Source organism: Amaranthus tricolor, chromosome 3 (assembly GCF_026212465.1).
Source record: "Amaranthus tricolor cultivar Red isolate AtriRed21 chromosome 3, ASM2621246v1, whole genome shotgun sequence".
NCBI lineage: Eukaryota > Viridiplantae > Streptophyta > Magnoliopsida > Caryophyllales > Amaranthaceae > Amaranthus > Amaranthus tricolor.
In genome coordinates, this window is record NC_080049.1 from 1,681,105 (window position 1) to 1,702,298 (window position 21,194).

Sequence of the window (21,194 nt, forward strand, 5' to 3'; positions counted from 1 at the left end):
CGACCTGACAAAACCCGAACCCGACCGACCCGAAAGCGACTTAATCCGAAACATGACCGACCCGATAATTATCCGACCGAAAATGACCCGACCGGAAACCGACCCGTTTTGACAGATTTAATATCAATTTTTAGAGTAATTTCAATGTTACAATTCATTTCAAATAAAATTTTAGTTTTCAAAGTATCTCAACATATTGAGTATATCACTTGAACCCTAAAACTCATCAATAGATCTCAAAAAACACGTATTTAACGTCTTTTTAGCCATCGTAATTATTTTTCTTTAAAAACAGGACGTTATAATCATCTTAATTGAATACATGTATCTTGTTAAATCAGTCAAATGAGTTTTTAATTCTTCTACATTTCAGTAAGCAAATCAATATAATTTATACGAACGTTTCGCACGTTTGAATGAGCTTTTCAAAAAACGAATGTCGCTACCCTAAATTATAAAACGCGTATCTTATATGACGAAATAAGTATTTAGTTAGTTGTATATCTTTCCAACATGAAAATTGTGAAGATAATTTTAACGTCATTTTTATCTAATGTTACAATTATAATAAACAAAATAACTTTTATAAAGCGCGTATCTTACAAATCTTTCAAAATAAGTATTAATTCCCCTATTTTTCTTGCACTTAAATGAACCTGACATACCAACTATTTTTTGAAAATCGTACATGTAATTTCTCTAATGATTTTTTTAGACATTTTAATGATTTTTTTTAATGTTGAATTAGTCGATTGGATATTCTAATGTTTTATGGTAACCCGTTGGGTCAATCCGAACCTACCCGAAACCCAGAGTAATCCGACCTGAAACTGACTTGATCCGAAACTGACCCGACCCGAAAATGACCCGACCGAAATTGATCCGACCCAAAACCCGACCGACCAACCGTTTTCCCAGGTCCACCTGCAACCGTTACTATTATTTAAAAAGAAATTTCCTTTTTTTTTACTTTCCTAAATTCATTTTTTACTTCCCTTTTGCTGATTAATTCCTAGCAAATAACCAACTATCCTAAATTCATTAGTGCAGCTCGATTAGTACAGTAGCACATGCACACATCCTTGAAGGCAAAATATTTAGAAGCATGATATAAACAAAAAAGAGTTTAGTAATGAGCAAAATGTGGAATGTAAAAAGAGTTTATGCATTATTATCTCTGTTCTTCTTCTTGCAGGTGAATGGAGATCTATACAGTATGTAATAAGTCACACTAACACCAGATGGAACTTTATAGACCATCAGAACCTCTGGAGTATCCAAGTTAAGATATGCTCTTTTTATTTGGATGAGATGAGAAAAAAAAAATAGAGAAACAAATGAAGATCAGATGAAGAAAAGTGAAGTTTTTTGGTTTTAATGGAGTAAAATTGATAAATGAGGAAGATAAATACCTTTTTTCTGCTAAATCTTTTTTTTTTTCTGCTAACACCATAACAATATTTTGTATGAATTAGAACTGTACGGGTTGAGGGCTTATTTGGGGTTTGGAGCCCAACATTAAATATGCAGGTTTAAATGGATTTTAAATGGGTCAGCTTTTGAATGAGTTAGACTTTAAACGGATCGGTTATTTACATAAATTCAATGAGTCAAAATTTTTTTTTTTCTTTTTGAATTATAATACATTATTACATATTTATAATAGTTAATAAATCGATTATATATTATAAAAGTAAGTAATTAAATAATAAGAAATTTATCAGAAAGAAGGTAAAGTTCATATCTGGTGTAGGATCTGCAGATTCTTTTTTATTTAGCTTCTTCAAATATCTTATGTATCTTCTTTTAACTGTATTTTTTTTTTTTGCAAGTTTTTTGATCAGAAATTTTTTATTTGGTGTTGCATTGTAGGATTCTGGATTTGATAAATGAAGCTTCATCAATAATAACTTTAGATGATATCATTGCCAAACATGAAAAATCGATTTCTAGTCGTTCATATCAGCAGAAAACTGATTCCTGCAAGAGCATTACAATGGGGAAAGTAGAGGCTTCTTGCGAGGTATCATTTGTTGACATCATAACTGAGTTATATGTGATGCTATGATATTCTAGCATGCTACATTAATTGATATTTGTGTTGTTTGATTCTTTTATTGGAGCATGTATGTGGATAAAAAGTAGTATTTCCTTGGATGATGGAGGTAAGTGCTTGACTTCAGCCATGGAAGATCCTAGTGTTAGTAATATACAATTTGCTACATAGTTTTGTTAATTTAGTGAAAGTTGGCCTTGAATGTGCATATTTTGGTTCACAATATGCTTTGGGATCAGCAAATTAGGCAACACCTATACATCCTTTGTAAATTTTTTAAAGCCCTTTGTAGCGAAGCCTCTAAGTTGGTCGTTTTCTGTCTAATTAGCAATACCTTCAAAGCACCTTTTAGTGATGCCATCAAATTTATAATCTTGGCTTCTTGCTCCTTACCAAGGTGTTGTAGTATTTTCACCTTATTAGGTTAGCCCAGGCGTGACTTGGAAGCACATAATTGCGTTAAAATTTCATACAAAAAACTATGTCCTTTTTGATAATAGATAGTTGGTCGTTGAATGGATTAATGTGATTGGGTTGCAGGATATACTTTATAACTAGGCTGAGATAAATAGATAAATTCTAAAATTTTCAGTAGGATGTTGTTATCACTTTAAACTCACTGGTACAAGCATTATAATACAATAATAATCCGAAAGTAATGCCACAATAATATAAAAAAGGGAGATAAAACCATCAACAACGTAACAAAGTTATTATCACTTTTTCTACTCACGCCTGCGTGAAGACTGAAGTTCCTTCTCAAAATTTTTGTTGTTTTAAATCATGGGTAGCACGTGCTACCCAAGGTTATATACTGCACATGCCTAAGCTTCTAGTTATACGCTTATTCCTCCATGGCCTTTCTACTAGTTAACCTCATCGCCTTTTCCTTCCAAAGTCAATATGTAAAAACTTTCTACATTGTTTTGTTCTACTTGGTTGTTGATGAGATCAATGAAATAACTTAATTAATGAGTGTTTTGATTGAGAGATTATTTAACTAAATAAAAATCATACCCCATAATGTATGAGTACATAGCCATCTGTTGTCAGGTTTTAGTTTGTGGTTGTTGGTTTGGCTAGCTTATTGTGAGAGTTTATTATTCAATTGTTTGTTATGGTACTTATTTTTCATACTAAAAAGGGAAAAAAAAAACTTTTTTTTCGAAGATAAGAAACATTTGTTGTTTTATATTCCCTCAATTTCTATTTGTTGTTCCCATAAGGAATTATCTCAAGAATGATGAAAAGTTGAAATTTTGAAATGGTAGAGATATTATCTTATTTAATTATAAAGTTAATGGAGAAAAAGTGAGGAGGACTATAAGTATTAAAAAATATATAAATTAAAGATAGCGAAAAAAAATGAGACAACCCTAAAAAAATGTTAAATAAAGTTAAGGAGAAACATGTGGAGACCAAAAACTAAAAACTATTGAAATAAAGTTAGTGGAAAATTTATGGGGAACGAAAGCATTAAAAAATTATTAAAATCTGGATGGCTAAGACTAATCATGTCTACAAATTTTGTAATATAAAAAGAAACATTCTTTAGGGGAACAATAAATAGAACCGCCTGACGCAGAGGGAGTAGTAGATTAGCTGGAAATACAATCAGGTTTTCTGGTTCTGAACATACTTTTGACATTGATTATGTCTTGTTAAATTGCATCACTCAATGTTGGTCTTAGAGGTGAATATTTAACCTTTACCTATAAGTATTAAAAAATATATAAAATAAAATCAATAAGGTGGTTGAAAAAAAGGAAAATCCCAGGAACTCTGATTAAACTTGATTTTCAAAAGGCATATGATTCAGTTAACTGGTCTTTCCTGAAACAAGTCATGGAGAAGCTTGGCTTTGGTAGGAAATGGATAAGGTGGATTATGGACTGTGTTACCACGGCCTCGATGTCGATTCTCCTTAACGGCTCACCCTTGAAACCCTTCAAGATGGAGAAGGGCCTGAGACAAGGTGATCCCTTATCTCCATATCTTTTTCTTCTTGTCAGTGAAGCACTGGTATGCCTCCTCAGGAAGGCTGAGGAAAGGAATATGATCGAGGCTATGCGTATAGGAAAGTCCAATGTAAGTCTGAAACACTTACAATTTGCGGATGATATTCTAATCTTTGCGCCTAGAAATCCCACGTGCATCACGAATTATTTCAGAATACTCGATGTTTTTGCTCTGATATCTGGTTTGAAACTGAACTATAGCAAATCCTGCTTCATATCTTGGAACTCGACAGATCAAGATTGGGCAAAGGAAACTGCAAAGAATACGGGGTGCCTCCACTCATCTTGCCGGTTCACTTATCTGGGTTTTCCCCTTGGAGACAACATGAATAGATGCTCAGTATGGAAGCCGGTGATGGAAAAAATACAACATCGATTAGCATCATGGAAATCAAAAATTCTATCTCGAGCAGGGAGACACACCCTCATTAAAAGCGTTCTCAATAGCCTACCCGTGTACTATATGAGTATGTTCAAAATGCTAAAAGCCATTGTTCTGAAAATAGTTAAAATACAAAGAAGGTTTTTCTGGGGAGGTTCAAATGAAGACAACAATAACAAAAGGGATGCCCGATGATTAAATGGGAAAGCATTGAACTTCCGCAAGAACTAGGAGGTCTCGGAGTAGGAAACATGATGCATAAAAATCTGATATTATTATTCAAATGGTGGTGGCGGTTCTCCGAATCTGATAATACGCTGTGGAAAAGAATTCTTACATTTGTTCATGACATCAAAGGGCTCAAAGCCTCATCGGAAACATTTAAAAAAGCCAAGGAGGGTACATTGTTACAGTTAATGAGCAATGAAGCAGACACATCCAAAATTAGATCCATTGTTGAAGAGGGCATGCTTGTAAAAGTAGGGAATGGAAACACCGTTCGATTTTGGCATGACAGATGGTGTGAAGCAGGAATTCTTATGAGGTCATTCCCAAGATTGTATGCAATATCACTACAAAAACACTCCTTTATAAGTCAGATGGGGAAGTGGAATGATGAATCTTGGGCTTGGGATCTCAGATGGCGCAGAACCCTTTACGAGTGGGAATATGGTACAGTTGCCACACTCAAATAGCAGATTGAACAGATACGGCCAAATAGAGAAATGACCGATGGTGTGTGCTGGAATAATTCTGATAACGTCGGATACCCTGTAAAAAACATTGTCGAGAAGATGAGTGAATCTTATGCTCCCGCTCTCCCCAAACCCGTTATCAACCTGGTATGGCAAAAGTTTCTACCCCCAAGAGCTCAACTGTTGGTATGGATGGCAAATCTGGGTAAACTAAAAACGGGCGACCATCTAGCTAAATGGGGGATTATTGAAGCGCCGCATGCAGTGTGCCCGTTCTGTAACATGGAAACAGAAACAAACAATCACATCCTTTTTACATGCAGATTCTCATGGTGTGCATGGATGAAAATGTTAGAATGGTGGAATATCTCTGGTGCTCTACACAACCAGTGTATCATATTCAGCGCTCAATGGTTTGGCCTGGTAAAGAACCGATATTGTCGAAAATTATGGAGAATGATCTTAGGATGCTGCATATGGTCACTATGGTACGAGAGGAACAAAATAAAATTCGAAAGGCAATCTCCAAACATCCATAATTTCGTCGTCATGCTAAAGATCAGAATAGGAATATGGGCAAAAGAAATGCTGGGGGATTTAGGAATCTCACCCACTGAGGTGACATATAATATAGAATCGATGTTGAGACAAACATAGGAAAATGTAATAGAAATCGATATAGGAACTGGGATGGTTAGAATGACATAACTATAACTATGGTGTGTAAGGTGTGGAAATAGGCAAACACAGAGTTTTTTTTGCGGGTTATGATGAGATACGTTTGCTAATGCATAGCCCACCCCTATGCTGTTTCGGGTGGACTGTTTCATTGATCCCCTCTTTCCTATGGCTTTTTCCCCTACGTGGGTTTTTTATGCCGGCGGCAGAGGTGCGTTCTGGTTACAGTTTTTCTCTCTTTCCTTTCGATTTATATATTCCAATTTTTCAAAAAAAAAACAATAAAGTTAGCGAAAAAAAATGAGCACCACAACAATAAAAAAAATGTCTCAGAAATGATGAAAACTTGAAATTTTGAAATGGTAGAGATATTATCTTATTGAATTATAAAGTTAATGGAGAAAAAGTGGGGACTATAAGTATTAAAAAATATATAAAATAAAGTTAGCGAAAAAAAATGAGCACCACAACCATAAAAAAATTGTTAAATAAAGTTAAGGAGAAATATGTGGAGACCAAAAACTAAAAACTATTAAAATAAAGTTAGTGGAAAATTTGTAGGGAACAAAAGCATTAAAAAATTATAAAAATTAGGATGGCTAAGGCTAATCATGTCTACAAATTTTGTAATATAAAAAGAAACATTCTTTAGGGGAACAATAAATGGAACCGCCTGACGCGGAGGGAGTAGTAGATTAGCTGGAAATACAATCAGGTTTTCTTGCAGGGCATTGATTATGTGTTGCCCGCTTATTGCAAGGCAAGCTCAGAGTTTACCTTGCTCCTTTCCTTCATGGTATGCGCTATACATCGTTTGGTCGGCATTTTACCAAGTTTGAGAAGCTTAAGGAGGTACATTACCCTATTTTGATGGCTGAGAAATTGCTGTTATTGCTACTGCAGCATGGTATTTGTCTTATTAAATTTGTTCATTAAGATGAGCTCTAATTGCATCACTCAATGTTGGTCTTAGAGGTGAAAATTTAACCTTTACCTTAAATGTCATTTAGCCCAAGCTAACTTCCTAACACTGACCTGTTCTTGTCATTTAATTCTTCTGGTCCTTGTAAAATGCATTTGGTCCTTGTTTGAACTTATGTGTACTTGGATGAATGACCTTGATAGTAAGGAAATGTCGAACTACGGACTGGCGTGTAATCTGGCGCCCGTGTTTCCGGGCACGCAGAAATGCGGGGTTAGACAAGGGGTCCGGGAGAGTCCCATCCTGTAGAAGCTCGAGCATAAAAATTGGTGGAGTGACGACTTCCATCACTGTTAGAGTTTGGAATATGTTTCTCCTTTAGCCAGACCCTTACATATATCAGAAAGTCATTATTATGTGTGTGTGCAAATGTGATTTTGGGTCTAAGTAGATCCATTGGATGAATCTTATAGTTACTAGGTGTAGGTCACTGTAGCAAATATATTATTTACATTCGTGTGATGAATGTGAAAATTTTTGGAAAGTATTCGAGAATTAAAAATGAGAAACGAGAACCGAGGAATTAAAAATCGAGTTTTGAAATGTACTTTGGATATCTTTTGAATATATTATGATTGTCATAGTATTACATTGTTGAGGAGTTTGTACTCGGCGTTAGGCGCTGATTCCGATTCAAATGGATGTCATCCGTATCATGAATGACAGTATTTTGCAAGAAGGTTTAGCTTCAGGTTTCGATCCGGGCAGCAGCATTTACTATTTATCGAGAACTTAGCTGCTTTTTGTACCTTTCATGATGACTTGATGATGATGATGTATCTTTTTATTTTGAACAAATAGTATTTCTTATCAGACGTAATATTTTACTATTTTATTTTTAAAGAATTTTAGTTTTTATAATTTAAAGTTTTTAACAGTTCGGCATTTTGAGACTTAGGCAATATTATTGTATCCGACGTTATTATTATTATTATTATTATTATTATTATTATTATTAAATGATAATCATGTATCGAGAATACCGCTACTGTTACACCTAATCTCAAACTTTTGTTCTATTGAAAAGGTTAATAAAGATATTCAAGCTAAGGTTCATCAAACATAGATTCAATCATAAGAATTCAAATTTCATATAATTAATCAAATAAAATCATTCTATACATCATATTAGGGTCAATCCCTCAATCCTAGAGAGAAAATCTACTCACAAGACATAGACACTAAAATTTGAAATTAACAATAAGCAAAGCCCTAATTATGATGATAAACATGATGAAAATATATAATTAAAGACAATTAAATGAATATATAATTAATGAACAAAATAAAGATACTTAAGAATTGGACTGTAAATAAACCATGGATTGCATGAAAATAAATAAAAGAACATAAAAACTGAGTTTTTTAGACTAAGAACATAACTAGAACATTAGGGCATAAAAACTAATTAAAGACTTTGTAAATCTGAAATTAACTAACCTATTTATACTCCAAGGTTACTTGGGAGACAATTTTCCCAAAAAGTAATTGATTTCTAATAATAAAATAAAGCTAAAATAAATTAAATTATTGAAGAAGTCGGCGGAAAACCGATGCACTTGGAGTTCCAGCAACTGACGACGAGTCATTGCCATAACATTGCGGCTCGTCACTTCTTCAAAACACGCAAATGAAGAATTCCAGAACTTAGCGATGACTTGTCGCCCATAGGTAGTGTAAAAGCGACGAGTCGCGACCTTTTTCTGATCTTCATATTTAAAAGCAGTGAGTTGTGATGAGTCGCCGCCTCTCGGTCAGGCAAAAGCGACGACTCGTCTCCAACTTTTGCCTTGTGAGACGCTTGGATTTTTATGCGACGAGTCGTTTGCTTGGGCTTTCTTTGCTAGCAACTTATGCCCACTCAATACTTAAAATATTTTTGTGACTTCTTTTCATTCTTTAACTCATAGAGTACTACTTTCTTCCTTCCCATAGTGCCCTGCAATTGTATTAGCCACATTTGTTGCACAAATAATAAACAAGAGGCATCATCGGCCTTGTAACAAAATATCACCGCGGAATGATCATCGTCTAATCCTCTGTCGACATGCTAAGCATGGATCATGGTTCCAATGTAAACGCTTGAGTTTGAAGAAAGAAAAAGAACGATAAACTATTTAAGTCATACAAACCACAAAAACAACGCAACAGAAATAACTTATACAAAAGGAGAACATGTGCCTCAAACTCAAAATATAAACAACCTAAATGAAAAGAAGGCAGATTCAAAACAATAACATTAGTGCGCACTTCAAGATTCTCACTCATTTTCCCCCGTATGCAATGCAAAGAAGCTCCATCACCTGTAATGTCTATCTATGATATCCCCGCTACTCAACGTAAGATAATAGACCAACGTGTCGTACCAGGGCCATCAAAGACGAGCCATCAACAATGACAACAAATAGTATACGTCAGTAACTAACAACATGTTATCTATATAACCAACAATCAATATCAACATAACAATGACAAGATAAAGGAGACATTTCCATATGTAAGTATTAACTCTAACTACTTCTCATTACTTCTTAATGCCTTCACCATATTTCTTCTCTTCTTTGATTTCATATATTCTCTTATGTGACAAAAGGTCACCATATTCGGGTTTGCAAGACCCACATGGCAACACCTCAGCCAAGGGCGGTGACGGCCATGCCGGCGCCCATTGGAAAAGTATGATCATACCCCGTACAACAACCATATACAGATAGGGATGGACATGGGTTTTGGACCCAAAGGGTCTAGACCCATCTCGACCATAATTTAAGGGTTTGGATCCACCTATTTTTGGACCCTATGGGTCCGGGTCGGATCTAGGTCCATGACCTTAGGGTCCGGGTCCAGGTCCACACGTTTGAGACCCAGATCCAACCTAGATCCGACCCATGGAACCATTGACATCTTTTTTTCAAAATTATATATTAGCTATCATGTGTATTTAATTGTTTGATATGGAACTTTGTTATATATTGGAACATTATGGGATTTGGAACTTTTTCAGTGCATGTAATTTGTAATGTGGTCGTTGTATATATACTTTAAAAATCAAAATATTTGATGAATATTTCGTTTTTAACAACTTGAATGTTGGAAAGCTTCAAATATTTGGTTGTTCAATTAGTATAAGATATTAGAAGATACTTGTTAGTAGAAAATGTTTAAACAATTTTATACAAGCGGACGAAAATTATATAGGAAAAATTACCCTTAATAATCCAATCTTTCACTGATTTTCCTACAATAATCCCAACTTTTGATTAACCATGAATAATACCAGTTTTTAAGTTAATTACTCATAAATGTTGTTGTGCATATGGTAACCTGTTTTTGTATGTAATTTAACAAAAAAAGAAAATAAAATAGCAAAAATAACGTAACACCCCAAGATTTTCTGACGTCATTAATTAATATTTAATGACTTTTGGTTATTTTATAATTATATTAAAATTAATTTTGAAGTAGTTTTAATAAATTCCTTTTATATACTAATTTAAGTATTAACATATATTTATATTAAAAATACAATTACGATTTCTAAATAAAGAGGTTCGAATCAAAACAATTATTTTATTAAAATGTGTGAGCACACGAAGGTAAGTTTCTTAGTTGGGCCTCGCAAGAAGATATACCTAGGTAAATAAATAAATAAATAAGTAAATAAATAAAATAAAAGGATGTGTTAGGGTTGTGAGTACTCCTTCCCTCACTCACAAAGAAAATCACGCCACTCTTCTCCCTCCTTCCCTCTTTCCCTCTCTTCTCTCTCTTCCCCTTGTGTGTGCCGCCAGCTGCTACCCCAAATGGCTGCCCACGGAGCCCAGCAGCCACCTCCATTTCTCCCTCCTTCTCCCACGTCAAACCGCCAGCAGCACTAGCCACTTACTGACCGTGAGCTGCACCATAGCAGGGCAGCTGAGTCTCCCTTTTCACCATCAGCAACCGCGTCATTCCTTGCCGCCATCAACTAGAGGCTGTGACAACAACAGTATGAGCCGTGACTCCATCCACCACCACACTAACCACTCTTCTATTCACCCTTTTCTCTTGTTCACCTAAGTAAGCCATATCCTCTTCCGTAATTGATTTTCTCTTTTTTTTAATTAAAATTGTTATTAAGTTTATGAGTTAGTAATGATTTTTGTATTATTTTCATTGAATCTTTTGTGGGTAAGAGTTTGATTGATGAATTGAACATACTTATGATTTAGGGTTTGTAGTATGATTAGAATTATGGGTTGTGTTGATTGTGTATTAATTTGGTTTAATCTTAACATGGGTAATAGAAATGGTGTTATCCTTGAGCATTAAGTGGTTAGGGTTTGATTATAGAATGATTACTCTTAATCGTGTGTACTATCATACTACATTTTTGAAGTATTGTGGTCATTTGGATAGCTTTGAATAAGTATTAGTGGAAGAAATTGTGGTTGAATAGGGTGGTGGTATTGGTTTTAGTATTGGTTAGGATCGTTGGCCGCAAAGAATGTTTACTAATTGCCCTTATTATCTTTGTTAATGTTGATTAGTGATTATTGCTAACTAATCGTGGTTGTTGATTAATATCATTAGTCGCTAAAAGTTGTTATTTTACGATTGTATGGTTGTCGTTATTAGTTGTAATTATCGTTGTTATGCTTGGATATTTTGATTGTAAGTTGTGTAACCTTAGTATACTCATAAGTTATAGTGCTCGATGTCATTGTGAGTTACTTTGAACATACTTGGCGCTAACCCTTATTCACTATGGTAATTAACTATGAGAAATGTAGTGAATGGCATTATGACACATCATTTTGATTAATTGTCATCATGGTTATAAATGTTAGGTTATGCATTAAACGAGATTGGATGTATTAGTTCATTTTCTTGGTAATAAGTATTTCTAGAGCTCCAAACATTGTAAAATAAAGAAGGGATCTCTTGGGTGCTAGTCGTTATCAAAATGATTGAAAAAGTTGGTTTGGTTATTAAGTTTAGTTGATGTCGTGAATTCGTGATCAAAGTACTGATTATCACACTTTATAAAATAGCACATTTTATAAAACTTAATACAAGAATTCATTCTGATTATCACTACTTAACATCAATAACTAAAAAGAGACTACACAGTAAAAATACTTCCAAAAATAAAAAACCACTAGAACAACAACAATTTATAAACTTCATTATAAAATATATAAGTTAAATTCAAGAAAAAAAGAATATCTAAATGTTTGTCAAATTGACCTGTATTAAAAAGATAAATAGTTTAAACAAATTCATAAGTTAAAATCAATTCTGTATAAAAGTCATGCCAATTTCTTTTAGATGTCCCACCAAAATTAGAATGAATAAAATATCTTCCATTAAGAAATCCCTTTCTAACCCATCAAATCAACCCTCTAAATCAAGCACTCAAAAATCCATTCCAATTGACAAAACAAGACAAGAAAAACATGCAGTATGAAACGAAAGTATTTAATCCTTTTAGAATAGTTGATTTCGGCACTATTCATTAAGCAAACTCACTTTTATATTATTAGTAATTTATAAGTTAAAATATAGTCATATGAGACCTTATTTGAATTGTTTCGATTCAACGTTTATTAATTTCTAGTTTCCATAATTTTTTGATTGCATAAATAGAGATATTAACGATTGAATTCGTATATTGAAAAGTGTGAAAAAACAAATGGTACAAGTAAAGAAGAATGGAGAAATTCTTTCTCTTAATCAACAAGAAAATAAAGGCACAAATAACAATATAGTAATGGTTCTTTGGTTGCTTAATCTTTTTCTTGAATTTAGATTATTAAAATTTGTAGATGAATAGTGAAACGAGAAATAAAATGGCAAACTCTGAAGAACAAAAAAAAAAGTCTGTTATTTATCCATGGCATTGTGTGACTATTTCTGGGTAAAGACTACAATTACTTTTAACAGTTGAAAATTGTGATGTTTTGGAAAATTTTTAATCATTTATTAGAATTAATGTATGATTAATTGGAAAAAAGGAAAGATTAAATGAGACTGAGAGAAAAGTAGGAAAATAATAATCTAACATTTTATTTTCTTTTCCCAACTTGAAAATGACGATTAAATTTAATGGTGACTTAAGTTATTAGCCCTTTTCAAGATTGGGCCCTAGGCGGCAGCACTCCTCGCTTACACCCACGGTCGGGGTTGTGTTATTGTAAATAGAGTAAAAGCTGACAATTAATTTATTGATCAAACTCGGAAAAACAAAATCAACTGACTTAACAATGCAGTGGAAAACATGACATTTTATGCTTTATAGACATCTCATGAAATGAAATGTTTCTTTCATAGATAGATTATCACATTCACCCATTTGGCACATATTTATATTTTTTTATGGAAAAGAAATTTTATTATCAAAAAATATAATTATGAATAAAGTACAATGAAAAGTAATAGGAAATGCTACAAATTCAAGTAAAGCCCAAAAGAGCCCATTACATCACACTCTACTTCTTGCTACAAATGAAATGTTTCTCAGATAGATGATCACTTTTAGTTCTTTGTTCTTCTTGTTCTACTTCTTCTACTGAAATGGTGGTCATGAAAATCAAGTAAAACTCATTCCATCTTGTTCAACAATTTAAAAAGCCAAAAAGGCTTCCCCACTGACAATATGTAGTACCCCCAAGCCAAACCAACTATTGTACCACTTCCAAATCCAATCACTACAACTTCCCACATCGATAATTCTGTTTTTTCTTCCACATTATCATTGTTCAAAGATTGCACAATAGTATTGTTTTTGCATTCAAGTAATGGTGCTCCACACAATTCAAGATTTCCCTCGTACGAATTAGATGAGAAGGTATCAAAATTGTTACCATGGGGTATAGGCCTTTCCAGTTGATTATATGAAACATTAAAAACCTCGAGAAATGTTAAAATAACAAGTTCTTGAGGGATTTCTTCAATAAGCCTATTTGATGATAGGTCTAAACCATCCAAAAATGATAAGTTCCCGATGGATGGAGGGATGTTTCCGGTAAGTAGGTTATGCGAGAGATTAAGATTTCGAAGTGCTCGCAACATCCCTATAGAATTTGGAATCTCTCCTTCAAAGTGATTATTAGACATATCAAATGTTGACATAGAAGTAATTATCTTCGTATAATCCAGTTGCTTCCCCTTTACTATCATCTTGATGGAGTACATATAATTACAAAATTTATTTTCTAAGTACCTTGGACTTCCTATAGTAGACATGTCGATATCCATCATGGAACGAAATTGTTTGATGTACATGAATGGCAACTTACCACAAAAGTTATTGTTTGAAAGGTGGAGAATTTGTAGATTTGAAAAAGGAGATGTTGCAATCTTTGATAAATTGTTAGTTATATCACCATGAAATTTATTAAAGGGCAGGCTGAGAACCTCTAAAGACGGAAGGCTACCTAACAAATAGGGGAATACATCTTTGAATTTATTGTTCCTCAAAATTTAGGACTTTCAGGTTTCTACATTTAGATAAAGACCTAGGTATAGCTCCATCTAACTGATTGTCAGTGAAATCTACATATTCCAATAAATCACAAGTACAAAATGTTGATGGAAGGATGCCCTTGAAATTATTTGATTGGAGATTCAATACAACTAATTTAGTACTAGTATTGCCCAAGCAATGAGGAACTTCTCCATTAAACTTGTTATAAGATAAATCAAGGATTTCAAGATCAACCAAGTTGCAGATAGAATAGTTTTTAAAATTCGTGATATTGTATCCTGGAATGCATGACAAATATGAAAGAATTTAGAGAAAGTTGTAGCTTCATATAATAATGTATAAATACATCATAGTAAAAGAATATGCTACCAAGAAATTTAATCTTTTTTGAAAACAAAAAAAATAAATTTGACCACATGACTCCTTAAAAAAGTTAGAGTACATGTAAGCACGTTAGGATAATTCCACTCAACTTTATGGAATATCTTGTTTTAAAAAATAAAACAATAACTATAAACTTAGTGTACCTGTAATCACGTTAGGATAATTCCACTCAGTAAACTGTGCGGTGATGCTTCCTATGTTGGCATATTAGATGTGAGATAATTGATATATTATTTTTTTATAATCTTTATTAATGTATACAAAATATAAATATCAAAAATCAAAGAAATACATTATAGAACTTGTTTAATATATTTTTATTGGTTACATTAATCAATGTTATAAAAAAAAAAAAGCAAATATGAAAAACCTTAATAATACAAGAAATATATTTTTATTAGTGACAAGCGAATTCAAAAAAGAAAATAATAATTTAACAGTTGGAAGTCTCAATGTATGCAATGGCGAACTATTTTGGAAGACGCAATTTAGATAGGCATTGCTAAAGACTAGTGTACCTGTAATCTGTGGTGTGATTTTTCCAATCAAGTTATTGTTGGCAACCAACAAATAACGAAGACTCGTAAGCTTTCCAATGTTGACAGGTAACTGACCCGTGAGTTGATTATCTGTCAAATTTAGAAAATATAGTGACTTTCAACTCCCTAAACTCTCAGGGATTGGACCACTAAGCTTATTTGAAGAAACATCTAGGACACTCAATATCCCATTCGTCCCCAACTTACGTGGAATTCTTCTTGGAAAGTTATTATCCCAAAAAACAAGTACTTCTAACTTAAATAAATCCCCAATAAACTCTGTTATGAAACCTTGTAAGTTGTTTTGACAAAGACTTAAGGACGTCAAGTTTGTAAGAAGAGAAAAAGAATTTGGTATCTCACCATGTAATTGATTATTTGATAAATCCAATTGAATCAAATTTGTAAGAAGAGAAAAAGAATTTGGTATCTCTCCATGTAATTGATTATTTGATAAATCCAAATAATTCAAATTTTTAAGAAGAGAAAAACAATTTGGTATCTCACCATGTAATTGATTATTTGATAAAAACAAAGTAATCAAATTTGTAAGAAGAGGAAAAATATTTGGTATCTCACCATGTAATTGATTATTTGATAAGAACAAATAAATCAAATTTGTAAGAAGAGAAAAAGAATTTGGTATCTCACCATGTAATTGATTATTTGATAAATACAAACTCCTCAAATTTGTAAGAAGAGAAAAAGAATTTGGTATCTCACCATGTAAAAGGTTATATGATAAATCCAAATAAATCAATTTTGTAAGAAGAGAAAAAGAATTTGGTATCTCACCATGTAATTGATTATTTGTTAAACCCAAATGAATTAAATTTGTAAGAAGAGAAAAAGAATTTGATATCTCACTATGTAACTGATTATGTGATAAATCTAAAGTTTTCAACCTCTTTAAGAATCCTAATTCATAAGGAAGTAATCCCCAAAGATTGTTGTTAGAAAGATCCAAAACTTGAAGCTTTTGAAGTTTACTAAACTCTGGCGATATTGTACCAGAAAAGTAGTTCCCAGTAAGGGAAAGGCACCGAAGCTCCGACATATTAACAATTAAAGGGAGTGGACCACTAAATTGGTTTAATTCTAGGTCGAGATATTGGAGTTTTGTAAGGATAGGAAGAGAAGACGGGACATGCCCATAAAAATTGTTATAAAGGAGAGATAGCTTTTGCAGGTTTATAAGAAAACCGATTTGAGGAGAGAGAGTACCACTGAGTTCTAAGTTGGAGATGTCCAGGGAAATGACAGTGGGAGAGTGAGAAGACGAAGAGCAAGTGACGAACGACTAATTGCAATGGTGAGTAGTGTTTTTCCAAGATGATAAACTTTTATGAGGATCATCTATAATGGCAGATTTAATAGCTAATAATGCTTCTTGTTCTGATAATGTTCCGCCATTGATGAAGCTAATATTCAGACAGTGAATAAACAAGAAAAAAACAAGAATTCGCATTTTGTTATTTTTGTTTCTTTTACTTTGATGGGTAGAATACTAGAATTAAGATAAATGATGAGAGGAAAATGAAAGACTATTTCTAATGTGTTAAAATAATCTACAAAAATCTAGGATTTTAATTAAATATAAAAAATATCTAAATTAAAGAATTAAAAAATTAAAAGTATTTAAGATAATATAATAGAAGTTTCTAGAAAAAGTAATTAAAAAGTAAAAATATTTAAGATATCTTTAGTAAACTTATAACTAAACTCATCACTATAAATATCCATTGATGTAATCAATTTGGAGCAATGAATAAGAATAGTCATTTTATATATTCACTTATCTTCCTCTCCAAATAAATCAATTCATAATTTTACCATCTAAATTTTCCTACACAATGCTATGTAGTTCTTTTTGAAAGCAACTTAGGATACTACTTTAATGTATCCTTAAATATGTATCTATCGTATTCAATTATAGAAAATAATTTCATATATTTTAAAAGTAAATTGAATTATATGTTAAGGTCATATGGTGTTTTTAATCAAAATGTATTATTTAGATTGAATTGAACTTAATTGTTTTTAATCAAAATGTATTATATTATATGATTTTTCCTTATCATTGAAATTTATTCTTATTAATTTTGTATTCTTTTTCTTATTCAAAATTACTAATTTTGATTGAATTAAAACTTTTTCTGAACTCAAAATAAAATTTTAACTTATAATAACTTATTTTTACGACATAAGCTGATTTTTACTGATTTAAACTAAATTTTATCAAACTTTAATTATTTTTATTTTTTAATATGAATTTAAGATGAATCTAATAAGTTCTTGAAAAAAAAATAAATGTCAAGAATTAAGTTTGATTAAGTGGGAATGATGATCTCTTCAAAAAAAACTGAGAATGATGATCAAAGAACGAAGTCATAATTGGGAGACGTTTGTTAAATCTATTTTCATGTTTTATTCAGTGGTAATGAAAATTAATGAAAAATAGATTTTGATCATATAATAAAAATGCTCCTTCCGCCTCTTTTATTTTGCTACGCAATACATAAAAACCTTCCATTTTTATTTTCGTATTGTAGCAAAATTAAGTGGATAAAAGAGTATATTTGTACTCTAAGAATCCTCCCCAACGATTTTTTTGGCAAGATACATAAATGTTATTTTGCACTGACATATAATTCGAATCCCTCAAGTGATAATGAATGAAAATAATTTTGTAGAAGAAAATTTATTTTTATTAGAATAAGACAATCATAATCATAAAGTCCGTTAAATAATTTAATATATTCAAATATATTAAAGTTTTATTTTTATTCTCATCAATTAATACAATAATTAATCGCATTACTAGTAAGCTAGATAATATAGTACACTTACTCAAAACAATTGAAGCTACATACTTTCTCCGTCCCTTTTAATTTATTTCTAAAAGATATAATTTTTCTTATAACATATTACATATATAACTTTTACGCGATTCAGTGTGTTATGTCGATCATTTATATATTGAAATATGCAAATCTAAAAATTATAAAAAGTTAATATTATGAAAGTATGCGATTAGACGATTCAAACAAGATCTCACTTGACTATATTTCTTCTTACACATTAATTACAATAGATAAAATAAGCTTGAAGGATTAATAGTATCAAAAACCGTAATATAGCAAGTATTTCAGAACCGAAGAAGTAGATATATAGTAGTACAAGTCTACTAAAAAGCCAAGTCATCCATGACTTTAATTAATGGAGCATAAGCTATTAAGGCCTCAAGGTACAACTTTGTCTTTATAGACAAGACTTTGACTTGTATCCGTCAAATGGACCCATGCCCCTCTGAAACCTTCGTTACGCTTACGCTTATGGAGAGATACTCTCTCCATCTTATGAGAAAGCATTATATAATTTAAAAATTTGAGTGTTTTTTAAGTCATATGTTATCAATTCAGAGAGACAACGGAAATATATAATTATTTAAGGAAATTAATTATGTGGGTATGAACTAAGTTGGTTGCAGAACGAAGAAAATTTTGACATTATCAATTTCCTTCATTTGCGAAGGAAACAGTCTAAAAACTAAGCTTTAGATTGTATATTTAGGATATGTTATATACTTTATTATATCTTTTCACACGAGAGTTGTTTCAAGTACAAGAGTAAATGTAGTTACAACACATACCTTCTTCAAAACAAATGCTAAATCACCGACTAATCGGAAACAGTCGGAAATTTTCGTGTAACTTACCGACTAACTGTAGTCAGTCGGACATTCTGACTAAATTCCTACTAGCCCAAAATTGTAGGAAAATCCGACTAATCACCGACTGAAAGATAATCGGGAATTTTCGACTGCCCAATATAGTCGGTATTTAGTCGGAATATTTGGAGGAGGAGGGTTGGTAGGTATTCAGTCGGTGGATAGTCGGAATTTTATATTTACGATTTCCCAATCGCAGTCCTTTTCCATCCTTTATCATCCTTTTCCCTCAATTACCCTCAAATTCTACAACCAAATATACCTCACTCTCTCAAAAATTTCTTCTCCCTACCCTAAACAATTTAATTTCTTCTAACAAAAATATCATATAAGTATTCAACAAAATATCAAGGTATGTTATTTATAAAAGTCATATTTACATTATTTATTATTTTAAATATGCTTTATGTTATATTTATTATGTAATGAAAAAAAATTTAATAAGCTTTTTAGTGCAGACATTTATTCGTAATAATTATAAGTACTTACTAGAAGAAGTAGTTTTTCTCTTAATTATATTCACCTATGTACTATAAAAATGTGTTAGAAATGAAGAAAATATGTTACTCAAAGCTAATGAAATTCAACATCGTATTCTTTACTTATAGTAATACCTCCCCGCTAGTTGCAACAATCAAATTTTGCATAAAGATACAAAAAAATTTAACTACTAAAATAACTAAAATTTTATTGTTGCAATTTATTAGCATAAGTAAAGTTTACAATACTGGATTTCACTAGATTTGAGGAACATATATTCAACATTTCCACCTTTTTATAGTGCATAGGAAAGTATTAATAAGAGAAAAACTATTATTTCTACTAGTAAGTACTTATAATTATCATGCAAAAATTGGCTGCACCGAAAAGCGTATTAAATTTTTTTTTAAGAATTACCGACTATTTTCCCACTGGAATTCAGTTGGAAATTTCAAAATTCGGTGAACAGTCGGTAAATTGAAAAGCCGATTCCCTTTTCAGCTGTTTTTGTTAAATTATTTTACGGATTTCATAAATTGTTATTTCGCAGAATAATAGACTTACGTAGTGAAAGAAGTTGGATGTATAAGCGAAGTTATAAAGGAGTTTATAATATTATATATTTAGAAGGGGTTGAGAAATTTATACAATTTGCAGAAAAAAAAATCATCTAATCTTTAATAATATTTTGAGCACAGTTCAAATCATCTGATCTTCTTTTGTCCTATATACAGCTCTATATAAATTAGTTGTCATATAATTCATAGCACACTAAACTAATTATTTGTTATACTATTCATGTAAATTGTAAAACTACAACTATATAGTTGTTTACATAGAGAATTTGAGACTTCTATAAAAACAAATTATATCATGTACTACTTCATTTTCCGTTATATATTTTGTTTTCATCTAAACTTGTATATACCGCTTGCCCACGGTTCCCACCACTAAAAAAAAGGCGTGTGGTGACAAAAAAAACTCAAAAAAATCGCCACCCTTTTACGCAATCCGGTCGCGTGTTTTTACGCGACTATATCGCGGTCCAGTCGCGTGTTTTACGCGACTAGATGTACTAAAAATCACTGCAAAGTTTAAACGATTGTCATTTCTTGCTCGATTAACGGAATTGGGCATATATATATAGTTGGAAAGCTCTTGAAGTCTAGTTTCTAATGCCGCAAAACCTTGCATTAATGCGATTTTTCTACAAAAAGTTATGGCCAAAAGATTGAACATGTATCAAATTTCAGCACAACACAAACTTTAAACGATCGTCATTTCTCGCTCGGTTATCGGAATCGGGCATATAATATAAAGTTTAGGTTCTAATGCTACAAACATTGCAATTATGTAATTTTCCTATCAAAAGTTATGGCCAAAAGAGTGAACATGTATCAAATTTCAACACAAGCAATTGTTTTTTTGAAATTAAAGATCGTTATCGATGATTACCGAATCTTTTTGGTGATTATTTTCATTTGTCATAGTGTTTTGATATTGAATTTTAGTTCAAAGAGTTTTTTTAGAGAGAAGTTAGAGAGATAAAGTAATGAAATTTCATTAAGGGTAATATTGAAATTTTAATATATAAAGGGTGGCGAACACAATGAAAAAAAATGGCGACTTTTAATAATGCCCAGAAAAAAAAAAACTAAACCTATTAAAATATGTCGGCTTTGCAATTTTAGACCTACTGGCAAATTTTTTCAGTTAATCATGATTCATTATCTTGTTAGTCCTCAATTTATTTTTTAATATTTGAAACACCAAATTTTGAGC

General features: G+C 31.9%; 3 protein-coding genes across 4 annotated transcripts; 1 reads left to right on the forward strand and 2 right to left on the reverse strand.

Annotated features, from left to right (window-relative positions):
* Window positions 1-5,181: 5,181 nt before the first annotated feature.
* Window positions 5,182-5,808, forward strand: LOC130807732 (uncharacterized). The gene has a single exon (XM_057673054.1). The coding sequence runs from the start codon at window positions 5,182-5,184 to the stop codon at window positions 5,806-5,808; it is 627 nt and encodes a 208-aa protein (XP_057529037.1).
* Window positions 5,809-13,393: 7,585 nt separating this feature from the next.
* LOC130807735 (receptor-like protein 9DC3) lies at window positions 13,394-14,326 on the reverse strand. Its single transcript, XM_057673057.1, has 2 exons — window positions 14,311-14,326; window positions 13,394-14,229 (listed from the first exon to the last, which is right to left on the reverse strand). Exons 1-2 carry the CDS (start codon window positions 14,324-14,326, stop codon window positions 13,394-13,396), a joined length of 852 nt encoding a protein of 283 aa, XP_057529040.1.
* Window positions 14,252-16,662, reverse strand: LOC130808052 (leucine-rich repeat receptor-like serine/threonine-protein kinase BAM3). 2 transcript variants are annotated; one of them, XM_057673489.1, is made up of 2 exons: window positions 15,182-16,662; window positions 14,252-14,557 (listed from the first exon to the last, which is right to left on the reverse strand). In XM_057673489.1, the coding sequence occupies exon 1, from the start codon at window positions 16,257-16,259 to the stop codon at window positions 15,321-15,323; it is 939 nt and encodes a 312-aa protein (XP_057529472.1). In that variant the 5' UTR covers window positions 16,260-16,662; the 3' UTR covers window positions 14,252-14,557; window positions 15,182-15,320. The 2 variants fall into 2 exon arrangements, with proteins under 2 accessions (XP_057529472.1, XP_057529471.1); XM_057673488.1 differs by having other exon boundaries at window positions 14,807-16,662.
* Window positions 16,663-21,194: the final 4,532 nt, after the last annotated feature.